We start from the raw sequence: 13,433 nt of genomic DNA, 5'->3' as shown, positions 1-13,433 counted from the left end.
TAGTAGCAAGAGAGAAAGCTATTTCTTTGACACTGAAGAAAAAAATTATGGCTCCTCAATTCAGTCTTGTGCTTTATTTTTTCCATATTAATCTGCTTTTGAAAGCTGAAAAGAAATCAAAATAAAATTGGAAAAGTGTTTAACTATAGGGCTTTTCTGTTTTCCATTCCTTGGCTTCATTTCTCCTGGATAGCTTTCCACATTAATCCATATAGGGGATGAATTCTATATCCAATAAGGCATTTGATATGTTAACATGTCTCTGATTTTGAATTCCTTCTAACAATGAGCCAGTTTTTTTGAGATTAATAAAAATGCAAATAAAAATTTAAATTGATTCTATTATTGAGGAATATTGTGGAAATTATCCCTTTAACCTGATCTGATTATTATATTAAGTATCTTAACATTTATTCTTAATTTGGTAAGATTTAATTTTAGAGGTCTAGATAAGATTTTATAAATTCCTAGCACTTCCCAGAACAAAGTGGTAAACAAAAAGTCCTTCCATTAAATTAAATTATTAAGAGAATTTTTTAAATAAATAGTGCTATGTACATTTTATTTTAAATTATTTCTGTGCCAAATGATCAACTGTAAACCTCTGGCTGTATTAAATAAGGGTATTATTCTCATGATCTTGCCTTTACTATTAAGAAGAAAATTGGCATGATGAAGAGAACACTTCAACTTTCTGTCCTACACCGACAAGCATTCCTGTGCTATGTTCTGTCTGGACATTTCCACATTTCCTCTCTGCTTTGTGGTGATTTCTCCTTTTTCTGATTATTCCCACCCATGGTGCTCATGGTCCCACTTTGTATGTTGCCAAAGGTGGAAATTCTGACTGGCAATTCCACACACCCAGTCTTGCTCTCCTTTTGTCCACCTGCTCATTTCCTGACGTCTCCATGTCCCACCGATGGCTCCCGGCCGCTGTGGACTCCACCCTGGCCAGAGAGAGGCCCCGTGGTGGCAACTGCCCCAACTTCTCAGCCTACTGCCATTAACGGTGCCTTCAAAACATCAGATAATGCTCTCCATAATCGCCAGGATTTTCAAGTGTCCAAACCCAAGAGGCTCTTTTCAGTCATCAAGTTAACAGCCTCTCCAAGGCATATTACACTGTTACCCTCACTGATTTCTGAACATCTCACCTTTCCTGGCTTCATTGATTCCGTAGCCTCCTGGTTCTCTTCAGACCTCCCATCCATCCCCTTTGCAAGCCTAACGACTTCCTGGCCAACCCACTTGTTACATGGAACATATCTTTAGTTATTTATTTATTTTACATTTTACAAGGATAGATTTATTGGGAAAAGGAGAAAGGAAAAGAGGCACCTGCGTGGTTACAGAAGGACTGGAGCTGCCGCTGCTGCTTTGTAAAGGGGAAGAAATACCTGCATAGTCACAGGTGGGCAGGAGGGCTGCATTTTGCCCACTAGTTATAACTTTGAAAACAGCACTAGGGATGTATGTTCACTGGAAAAAATTAGAAACTCAAGATGACCAGAAGGGGAAAATATCATGCGGGGCCGGCTGCGGAGATCTCTATGAGCCCTTGGGGCCGGTAGAATTTTACGCCCACAGTCGTGGGGAGCTGTTGACATATTTAGAGCAGTTGTTCCCAGTGTCTTTCAGGAGTTACTCTGGTTTGAGAATGCCTGGGAATAGGGCTGGAAGATGAGTTAGTGATAGTTCAGAGATAATAGTGACTTCGACTAGGGTCCTATCACTGGGGGTGGAGGGAAATGAGTGGAGTCAAAGGATTTTAGAGGGTAAAAACAGGACTTGCTTGTTGTTATTCTAATAACACAGGAGATGGGGTGAGTTTTAGTTTTTTTTTTTAATATAAATTAATAAATAAGATAGCTTAGCCTTACCTTTTCATGGGTATTTAGAATGGTGATCACTTTATTCTTCCTCCAGTTTCTACTTTCCATGGAAAACACAGTCCAGATCTTCAGTTTTTTCCACGTTTACTATACAGTAGCTCCCCCACCTTATCTACAGCAGATATGTTCCAAAACCATCCAGTGGATGTCTGAAATCAGCAGAGTATTAAAACTGCACACACTATGTTATTTTCCTATACGCATACCTATGGTAAAGCTTACTTTATAACTTAGGCGCAGTAAGAGATTAACAGCAATAAAATAGAACAATTATCACAATATACTGTAATAAAAGTTTGTGAATGTGGTTTCTATCTATCAGAATATCTTATTGCACAGACTATTTTTGGACTGCAGTGACTGAAACCTCCAAGGGGAGTGGGTGCACTATACCTACTTCCTGCCTCCATTCACCTCTAGGCTCTGATGTCTTTCTGGACTGACTTGGAGGAACCTAATGGAAGAATTCCTCCCTCCATTATAGTGAACATGAGCTGTGTTAGGGCCACTGTCTTGCAGTACCTTTTGGCTCACTTAACAGGACACCGCAAGCCTCCTGTTAATGTATTAACTCTCATTAGAGCAAAACTGAAGGTACTGATTTGGGTCCACCCAGGTGGAACTCCAGCTGAGAAAGTGAACAACAAATTTTACTTTAATCTCATGACTCGACACCAACCAGCTTTCAATTTGAGATAAATGCAGCAGCAATAACAACAAAGGTCACCACAGTCCTGTTTACCTGTATCTTATTCTGCATCCTATCCTATGATTTCTTTAGCATTCTTATCCAAAAAAACCTATAAGTAGATATTCTTGATATTTGATAAGAACAAAAATTGAAGAGAAAACAGAAGTCATTCCCCATGACACCTTAAGCTTCCATCCAGAGCTCATGGAGACTTGATGTTTCCTTCTCTCTAACATAGGGTGCAGAGCCCCCCAACACAACTAGTAAGCAAGGCCTGCTCCACTTAGCATGCTTTGGAAGAGAGTGGCTAGGGCTCACTTTATTGTACATGCCATTTCTACCACTCAGTACGCTACACCCAAAACTCTAATCCTCTGTGTGTGAATACATCTGTGTGGACAGAAGTTTTCTAGTAGAAGTAGTTTTTCTAGTGACACACACAGCGTGGAAGAAAAGCCAGAGAGCCAACTTGTCAAGTGTGGGTAAGCATCGGCCCAGAAAGGGACTGAATGGGACAAGCTGAACCTACTGGCCAGCTCTGCACAGGTGGACCTCGGGCCACGTAAACATGGCAGACACTTCGGTCACCTGGAGGTAGACTGACACCGCTTAAATGCGAGCCCTTGGGTTCACTTCATGCCCGAACAGAATCAAAGGTTTTGCTCAAGCCAACAAATATGAAGTGTATTTTGAGGACCATGACGCTGGCAGCTGTCATGTGAAATGAATTACCAAGAGTCAGGATGTGAAAGAAACCACTGTGGAGTCTCCACTGCCATCGCAGCAACAACCAGCCAGCAAGAATGCTGGGAAGCCTTTGTTCAAGGCAGGCACAGTTCAAAGTGTTTCTTTTCACTGGGCTGTGAATTCACACTACCGCCAGGCTGCAGTGCCTTGCAAGTGGGAATGCAGCAAAATGGGGGGTCACAGTTCAAATCAGCTCTGGAAACTCATGCTCTGTCTGGGAAACCTGCTAAGCTCAGTGTGCATGCAGCTATTTGTGTTTCAGAGCTCATTCAGCTCGAGTTCAAATTCCTAATTCCAACCCCAAACAAGGTTGAGTCAGACCACAGGAAAATCTGTTATCACTCAAATTGGTCCATATGTTTCATCCAGTGAAATATATAAAATCATGAGTTGTTAGATATAAAGTAAAAATTGAATGCAGACAACAATTCCCAGGCTACCTGTGTCTCACCTTCCAGAGGATGTGAACCAGGGGTCCCAGCTGTGGACTGAAGACAGGAGCCTTGAGATCAAAGCCTTTGACGCTGGCGGAAGTGTTGGTGTTAGCCAGCCCACAGCCCATGTTTTACGCCCCCTCCCAGTCCCCGTTCATGCCAGTGTTGTAAAAAAGTTATATGCTTGAACGATGCTTTAAAGTCCCCTATGCAATTAAGTTTTAGAGCAAGGGAGTTAGCGTTCCTCCAGTGTATATATGAAACTCCCAATAAATTTAAGTTCCGTGGGTATATTTGGGGGAGGGGAGATTAAAAACAGGAAAGTTTGGAAAGGAAAAAACACTTTAAAAAGGTAAACCCAAGGTGTTTTTTCCTCTTTAAATATTACAAATCTTTTTATAGTTGGAAAAAGTATACAGATCAAAAGGTGGATACCCCCAAAAGTATATCAATTCCATGTTCACTTGGAACATGGAATATCCAATTTGCATCTCATTTTCCTAAGACGTGTAGCCCTTTTAAGTGATTGTTACAAAGCATTACAAACCACCCTCACCTCGCCCTGTGTGTTAGTGATTTGAAAACCCGTGACCTTTCCCTTCCTTTCTCTTTGCTAGCTGTCCCTCAAATGCAGGATTTTGCATTATATTATATGGATGTTGAACTTTATTTCAAATCATTCCTCTAAGTGCCCCAGTTTGCTTGAGATATTTTTTAAAGCTTTATTTAATTTATTTATGCATACAGAACTGGGGTACAAGCCAGAGGTGCAAGAGTGGTGAAAGGTTTCACCAGAGACGGAGTGGGGAGCAGAACAGGCAGATGGACGAAGTACACTGCTGAGGGGAGCAGTGGGTGGGTCAGGAGAGGTCTGCCTCGCCATGTGGGTCACCTCTGGGGCTGGGGATCGAACTCGCACTGAAACAGCTGTGGCTAGCTTGCAGTGCTGGCATCCTAACTAGCCATTGTACCACCAGGGAGGGCCTGCTTGTGATATTTTTGAGAGAAATAAAATTGTATATTCCTAAGCCTGAGTCAAACTGAAGACATATACAGAATGTGTTGCCCTAATGGTTTGGGGAAGTGGCATTTTAATCAAGCTTTTAAAAATGCATTTAGCTACCTGGCCTGTGGGGTATCACAAAGCCATGAGTAACATTCATGAACAACAGAATAGTATTCAGGAAAAGCAGTAAGTTCACAATGCAACATGAGGAGAGAGGTCCTAGGAGTGTTTGTCAAATCCATAGCCATTCATAGCCCGAGCCCAGAGAAAATCCTACAATTTCAACTCTGTACCCTTGATGTTCCTGGCAAAGGAATGTTCCTGGCTCAGGAGAAAGAGCAAAGGAGAATAAATTAACCTGTAAAGAATAAATCATACCACCTGGCACATAGCAAGCCTGGTAGCTCATAAAATCACTTCATGTTGTGTAAATGTTAGGAACCTGTGGGGTTGAAGCCAGGGAGTCACTCAGGTATGTGAGGAAGCCACTCTGCTGCCATTCCAAGCCATAGCTTCCTCCTGTAACCATTTAAAAAAAAACTGTCACCCTTGCCTACCAAGGCCTCTACAAGTCTACAGTGGTGGCTGCCACTGATGATTTTTAAGCAAAAAAAAAAAAAAAAAAAAAATCACTCACCATTATATGGGACGTAAAATGAAGTCTTGTGGTTAATGCAAGAAACATGAGCAAAATTAACTCCCCAAGGGACACTGGACCTCTGAGCGCATTCAGGACGAGGGGTTAGAGAGCAGAAAAGCACAGTGTGGAAAGGTCCCCCGCAGCTGATCACACGTTGGGTCCCATGAGAGCCGGTGGGTGGAGAACAGACACGTTGTGCCGCGGCCCTTATCTCACAGACTCCTGGAGAAATTGCAGGTTCTCTGTGACACACGGAGATGCCAGCAGTGTGCCAGATGTTATGACTAGTCCATTTCACAGTCACAATTCACTGGTTTATGTAATATGAGGTTATGTAACTGGCATCAAGGGCTTGGGAATAAATTTAACGGACTCTTGGAAATGCTGCGAGGGGACCTCAGAAGCACGATCTGGTCGGAGGGAGTCTGGGCAGATGTGGGTTGGGTTTCAGTGGGCATCAGGCCAATGGGCCGCTTTGCAAGGGAGTCAGGCAGGGGGTGGTGACGCCTGATGCCAAGTGAAGCAGGGTCCCTGATACCCCTGGAGGTCAACCAGAGATGAGGTGGGCCTGGAGCAAGTGCTGACAGTGGCTAGACAGACCTTAGGGCCAACATTCCTGCTTCCTCATTCCTCCCAAACTAAGCAGGGCTAGGTTCCAGAGCATAAACTCCAGAACCAGACTTTGTAACTGGCGAAAAATCACCATGAAACGAATGCCATTTATGGAGCCGCACTTTGTACTGAGTGCCGATGGCCGGGCTTCAAATGCTTTACCTGTGCAAAGGCAGCGGACACAGGTCCAGTCCTGACCCACAAGTACAGTCAGACCGGACGCAGAAGCCTGGCAACCAAGTAGCCACTGAAAGTCATTGTAATCCTAGCTTCACACTCTTGAAAACAGAGAACACAATCATGAGCATTCTTTTGTAAATCCTGCTATCATTCTTACATTCATATGGACATATCTTGCTCATCCTCAAGTTGCCTCTAAAAGAACCCCCTACTCCAACCTCTCCAAACTCTCCCTTCAAACCAAGGGCTGCTCTCCCTCCACCTTCCTCCCTCCTTTCCTTTCCCATCTGTTGTTTTCTTCTTGCACAATGATTCCTCCACCCTTTCTGGTGTAAATCCTCAGTCTACACTTCTCCAGTTTTCCTCCTCTCTCCAGGCATACAGGGGCCCATACAAAACTCAGGAGACGATCAGACAAAGGAAGTAAAGACAAAGAAGTTGTGGCTACCGTTGAAATGTTTTTAAAAGGTGTATATTAGCACATTCATCTCGATTTCCCCCAGGAGTGAGGGACCCTGTTAACTGGTCTGCATATAGGTCATGGAACTCTCTGGCTGTTTGACTCTGCCTTTTTGAGATAGGAGCTAAAGGCATAAGGCTGGTCTCCACTCAGTTAGTTGGGGTCTGAAGCTGGAGCTCTATTTCACCTCTCCTCTGATTTAAATTCTCAAAAGATTGTATAATTTACAAAAATAAGTAGACTTTTTTTGATAAAAAAGAATAAAGGTTGGAAAGCAGCATGGAGGGAAAAATAGAGCAGAGAAGTATTTAACTTCTCTGGTGTCAGGACTGGGCTGCTGTTACTTAATGTTTCCTGATGTTGTGGAGGTGTGAAATGTCTTCAAATTTCATACTTATTACTAGAGAAAGAAAAAATATTAGTGCGTCATGGAAGGTTCCAATGATGGAGGTGGAAAACATATGATTCAAATTAATTTTTAAAGCCTTCTATCAGAATGTTAATTGGAATCATAATTGATAGAGATTTAAGTTCTAGTAAATTTATTTGACATTTAGTTAACATCTACTATGCACTATGCACTGGATGGCATTGTAAGTTTCTTTGACAATCCCAGGGAGACTATAAATGTAGCAACAGACATTTGAGCAAGTTGCTGAGAGTTCTAATGAAGGGGAGACAATAAGTTGTGTAATGGGAATCAGCAAAGGTTTTGTGGAAAGGCCATCTGGGTCATGGTAATATTTAGAAAGCCAGGAAAGGGGGTGGGAAGGTATTTTAGTTAGAGGGATGGAAAGAGACATAAGGAAGTGTGATCATGGGTAGAAAAGTAAACTGAGGCAAGAGCACGGAAATCTTATAAGGACTGGTTATTAGACTGGGCTTGTAGACTTTGAGAGTTCAATGAGAGTCTCTACAAAGGGTCTGATATCTTAGGTCGGGGCATGAACAAGTGGATTGTACTGTAGAGAGATTAAATCAAAGAGGACACACCAGTGACGCAGGTGGGGGGATGCTGTTGGTTTTTCCTGAGAGGCAGAAACGTCAGAAAGGATATAAGAGATGTTTCAAAGCAGGATCCATAGCAGGTAGAAGACCAAAGAAAGGAGAAAGAAGATTCTTATTCAGCACCCTCAAATAAAAACATGAGAAATGCCTGTATCTGATTAGGTTATCATTTATATTTTGGTGACTTTTAAGAATATTTAACTATAATGCAGTGCTATTTCCACAAACAAAGAATATTTAATATTTAAACCACGGTTATAGCCTAACTTTTTTTTTTTTTTTTTTTTTTTTTTGGATTCCTGATTTGCTTCTCATTTCCCTCTCCTGTTTTCTGGGTGACAGCTTCTGCTGGATATGGTCGGGTCCCCGGATGAGGAGCTCCAGGAAGCTGCAGCTGGCTGCATATCCAACATCCGCAGGCTGGCTCTTGCTTCAGAAAAGGCAAAATACATTTGAAACCCGAGCAAACGTTACAGACAACCACACTTTACCTGACACAGAACACTCACTCCCATGGCCACAAAGCCTACATTGGGAAACTTGTATTAGCGAAACCTTTACCAGCAGACAAATGTCTGCAAGAAAACATGTATTTGCAGCGCATAGGGTGTGTCCTCCAAAAATTACGTGGATACTTTTGTTCTATGTAGTTCTTAGGCTTATGCCATGTCATGAATTGCAAGTCAATAAACGTGTGATAATTTTCCAGGAATTTGAGAAGCTGAGCACACAGTCCATACTTATGCATTTGTGAGGATTTTAATAAAAAGATGCAACTCTCCCTCTGTGCAGCTTCGTGGTTACTCACGAATTCCTTCTGTTAAATCTATCTAACTGGCCGGTCAGGATGCTTTTGTCTGCTGGATCACTTGCAACCCATCAGAGAGTTCTGAGGAGATGTGCTGATTTCATAAACTGTTATTAAATAGAATTTAGAGTTAAGCAGCTGGACTGGAGGGATCATCCCGAGGTCATTCCAAATTCGCCTAAATAGTATCAAACATCTGAGAACATTATGCATAACCGTCACTGCAGCAGATAATGCAAATCACAAAAGCATGAGCGGTAAGTGATTTCTCTTTTTTACTTTTTGGACTCATCACACATAAACACTGATAAGTTTTATTTCCCTCCCAGAATTCACCAACATTTTTATGGCAAGAATTAATTTATGCTGATGTAAGGATAATATTACCTCACATAAAACTTCTGTGAGTTTCTGAGCTTGTTTTCAGCACACAAAGTACTTTTTAAAAAGTGGCTACAAAGGATTAATAGCATTTTATCAGGTTATAGAAACATTAGAACCCACTTAAAAGAATCACATATGTAATCTCAGTGCGCTGAAATGTTTGGGAACTAACTGTTCCAACCACCTAATAGGAGCCAAGAAAAAAGCTCGTGAGCATGAGGTCCCGAATGACAATCTCACTTAGTGCTTTAAAAAGCAGGCAAACAGGTTTTATCAAAAAATATCAAGTACTGTGTATATTTGTCATAATTTGGAGTGCATAAGACTAATTGAATTAAATGTAAATCATTTGTATGAACTGAAAAGCCTGTGTGGCAGGAAAATCCTACCAGTGATAGATTCGCCAACAAAAGATAAGACCTTTCTGAAGATTTAAAGTTTTGTCAAACACAAATTTGTCTCACTGTTTTTTTTTTTTTTTTTAAAGATTTATTTATTTGTGCATACAGAACTGGGGTACAGGCCAGAGGCTCAGGGGCGGTGAGAGGATTCACCAGAGACAGAGTGGGGAGCAGAACAGGCAGATCGACAAAGTACACTGCTGAGGGGAGCAGCAGGCGGGTCAGATGTCTCACTGTTTTTTAAGAGGTTATAACAGAGGAGGGGGCAAGGGAATGTTATTAAGGGTAATTAAGAACTGACTTTTAAAAATGGTTTAAATCCTTGAACTTTCAATGGTAACTATTTCTAATGCTAATGTCATCATTTTATTCGTTTCACTCACATTAAAAATGAGCCTAGAAACCTCTGATTTTGATAGCTACAGAAAATGAATAAATATATGACAACCACCTTATTAGTAAAGCAAGCTTCCGCGACTGCTTTAGGATTTTAACATATTGGAATTAGTGGGTCATGGCATGAAGAGAAGCAACAGGCAAAAAAAAAAAAAAAAAAAAATCAATGTCAAAAATAGAACTAGATAGGGCCCTCCCTGGTGGCGCTACAGGTTAGGATGCAGTACTGCAAGCAAGCTGCAGCCACCTCAGTGAGAGTTCGATCCCAGGCCCTGGAGCTGACTCATGTGGTGCAGCAGACCTCTCCTGTCTCGCCTGCTTTTCCCCTCAGCAGTGTATTTCGTCAATCTGCCTGTTCTGCTCCCCACTCTGTCTCTGGTGAATCCTCTCACTACCCCTGTACTTCTGGCCTGTACCCCAATTCTTATGAATAGACAAATCTTTAAAAAAAAAAAAAAAGAACTACATAAAGGGTGAGAAAAGAGAGGGTTTACCCTTCACAATAGGCCAACGAGAAGGAAACTCTTTGTGCAGTTAACAATCACATAAAATAAACCACAGTGTCATTTCATTTTTTAAAAAAAGATGTATTTATGTATACAAGAACTGGGGTACAGGTCAGAGATGTGGAGATTCACCAGAGACAGAGAAGGGAGCAGGACAGGCAGATTGATAAAGTACACTGCTGAGGGGAGCAGCGGGCGGGCCAGGAGAGGTCTGCCGCGCCATGTGGGTCACCCCTGGGGCCGGGAATCAAACTGGTGCCACGGGACAGCTTCAAAGTGCTGAGGTTTAGCCCCTTGGCCACCAGGAAGGGCCAAGGTGGCATTTTAAAAGAAATGAAGCAGATATTTTGAAACAGGTAATGGAAATTAATATGAAAATTGTCCTGTGCAGTATTTCTCAGTAAGATTTTTTTTTTTTTTTTTTTGATTCTTAAACACTGGGGATACAGTGGCTTCAGAGCAGACAAATAGGCTAAATTTTTTTAATTTAAAAAATTTTTTTTTAATTACAAAAATTTATTTTTACATAATTTTGTACATTTTTTTTCCATCTCAATTGTAATCCCCACGGGTTTCCCATCACCAAGTCACCCCAAATAGGCTAAATTTAAAGATCAACTTTTGGATTGTGCGTGTGTGTGTGTGTGAAATGGCAGAAAATTTTGATCTTGCTACAAAAATATCTAAGCTGGTGAAAGCACCCCAAACCCCCAGCCCCTCACCAGTGGCTCAGAGAGTCACACCATTTCTTTGTCTCCCCTTGCTGCGGGAGCACCCGCTGTTTTTTCTGAGAGATTTTTTTGTGTTACATTTATTTCTGTGCTGTTTCAAGTGGGCGACATGAATTCCTTATAGGCAGCAACAAGGTTCTGCTCTAGGTTTTAATCTTCCCAGGTAGAGCTGGGGTGTGATAGCCAACAGTGTGAGTTTGAAAGGCCTGTAAGAGGGAAGGAATTTCAGCAGATATTATTTGATCTCCCTCTGTCTTAATTTGCAGGGTTTCCTTTCAGGAACTATGATCATCCTGCTGTTTGTAGGAAATGTTCTTTGCTACCATCAGGATAACTTGTGCTGAAATAACTTGTTTCTTTTAAAGACTTTTATAGGCTCAGAAAGTCAGTTTTCTTAGGAGATGGCATGGTGAATCCTGTTATTTTTATAGATGTAGGCGTTGCCTTTATACACCTCTATAGAATGTGCATGGAATTGAGAGACTGTGATCCAGAATATCTGGAAAATTTATTTCCACTTAGGAAAATGAGAATTTCAGACATTGATAAACAGACACCCCCAAGTAAATTCTTCCCTTTTAGGTTTCAGTTAAAAGGATAAATAGAATTTTCCAAATAGTTGGAAATGTTTAATCTCATTCCATGGAAGAGAGGAATGGAGTAGAATAGATGTGTTCATTCCTGTAATCCAGTGAAAACGATATGGAAACCCACATCGGTAGGGGCCGTCCTGTTACAGATGCACCAAATGAAGAAAAAAAAATGTTCGTCGTGTTCTTAAGTGTAGAAAAGTTGAGGCCTCCATGGTGGTGCAACGGGCTAAAACGCAGCACTATAAAGCTACCCACAGCCACTGCAGCACGAGTTCAATCCTCGGCCAGGTTGCTGACCCACAGGGCACCGTAGACCTCTCTCGTCTCGCCCGCTGCTCCCCTCAGCAGTGTGTTTCAGTCAATCCAACTGTTCTGTTCCCCACTCTGTTTCTGGTGAATCCTCACCTCACCCCCTTCACCTCTGGCCTACACCCCAGTTCTTGTATGTGTACATAAGTAAATCATTAAAAAAGAAAGTGAAATTCCTTCTCGAAATGAGAGTGGATTAGAAAGAGAACTAAATTCCATATAATGCCACTGTATACAGCAGGCACAAGGTACTTCTCACTGGTGATGTCACTTACAATACAAGAGAACCATTAAAGAGCTTACCTCATATCAAACTTGGGTCTATCCAAGTGGGCACACTGATTTTACAAGGGGAATTTGGCAATGCACATCAAGTGCTTTATGATTTGTGTGTCTTTTGGAATATGCCCAAGGTTTTATTTCCACTGGTGTTGACCACATCATTGTTTGCCATAGTCAAAATATTAGGAAAAATGGAGTCAATTCTATTCTGGTTCAATCACATAATGAAAATGTTACACAATAACAGCTAACACAATAGAAAGGTTTTCATAAATTGTGGGATTGAAAAGCAAGTTCTGAAACAGTATAGAGTATAAGCATCGTTAAATCAAGTATCTACACCTACCTAGTTGCAGTGAAGCAAGACCAAACTACATATACCAAACAGTGGTTATTTATGTAAGTGATGACTTCTAAGGGTGAAATAAAAATAATTTTTGTTTGTGTCTGCTCATCGGTGTTTTCTAATATAGTTTACAATGAACATGAATTACTTTTTCTTTAAATAAAAACACTACTAATGAATTTTTATTATTATTTGGAAATTTCTAAGGCAGACATTCTTCCTGATTGTAATAATAAAAAAGAGATCTTCAGCTTACTTGTGGAATATACAACCCATACATAAAATAAAATTTTTTTAGCAAAATAAGAATATTTAATATTTTAATTTACACACGTTTGTTGTACTTTTCAGCCACGACTAATTATAGTACAATATAACTGAAATCAACAGAAATGGCACATATGTACATTCAGAACATTTCCTTATTTGGTTTTTGTTAAGCAGCTGAATTCTATTCCAAGAGCATAGAAAGCAGACAAATAACTCAAGAGACAATTGACAGATGGCTTCATACCAGGTTGCTTTGAAAAGGGATGGTTCTGATCCATTCTTTTATGTACTCTATGCTCTATGCCTAAGACAAACAATATTGTTATTTATTAACTCTCTTTACATATTTTTACCTGAATCAACCTCTTAAGAATACACGCTCAACCAAAATGTGCCAGCCCACCAATCAATACAGCAGTCTCACCGACTTCTCTTCCCCTTTAAATGGTCAGTTTTTCCTTCTTTTGCCATTCCTTTATTGTCTAATTATTACCTTAATTTTCCTCATTCCAGCGATTGTTTCCCTTCTTCCTCCTTTTTTCCTCCACTCTAACCTCTTGTCTCCTGTTTCCACTTTCTCTGGAAAATGGTTTTCACATTTTCTGGCTCTTAAAATTTTTTATGCTTTAATTTTTAAAACTGCAACATGTAAAGTTAGTATCTCAATATGTTTCTGATACACAACTGTCATGGCTGACTTGAAATCATAGAACAGATGGAATTCTTCTATCCCC

The 13,433-nt window shown here is 40.8% G+C and overlaps 1 protein-coding gene across 1 annotated transcript in view; it reads left to right on the top strand.

Moving 5' to 3' along the window:
* The window catches only part of ARMC4 (armadillo repeat containing 4), a 105,058-nt gene extending 96,621 nt beyond the window's left edge, over positions 1–8,437 (top strand). The window contains exon 19 of the mRNA XM_004692947.2: positions 8,016–8,437. Within this exon, the coding sequence (XP_004693004.1) occupies positions 8,016–8,129 (114 nt within the window). The 3' untranslated portion in view covers positions 8,130–8,437. The remainder of the gene's footprint in view (positions 1–8,015) is intronic.
* Positions 8,438–13,433: the final 4,996 nt, after the last annotated feature.

Source organism: Condylura cristata, unplaced genomic scaffold (assembly GCF_000260355.1).
Source record: "Condylura cristata isolate star-nosed mole 26May11 unplaced genomic scaffold, ConCri1.0 scaffold00035, whole genome shotgun sequence".
Classification (NCBI taxonomy): domain Eukaryota; kingdom Metazoa; phylum Chordata; class Mammalia; order Eulipotyphla; family Talpidae; genus Condylura; species Condylura cristata.
The sequence above is the reverse complement of the archived record's forward strand: the minus strand, read 5'-3'. Positions and strand labels throughout refer to the sequence as shown.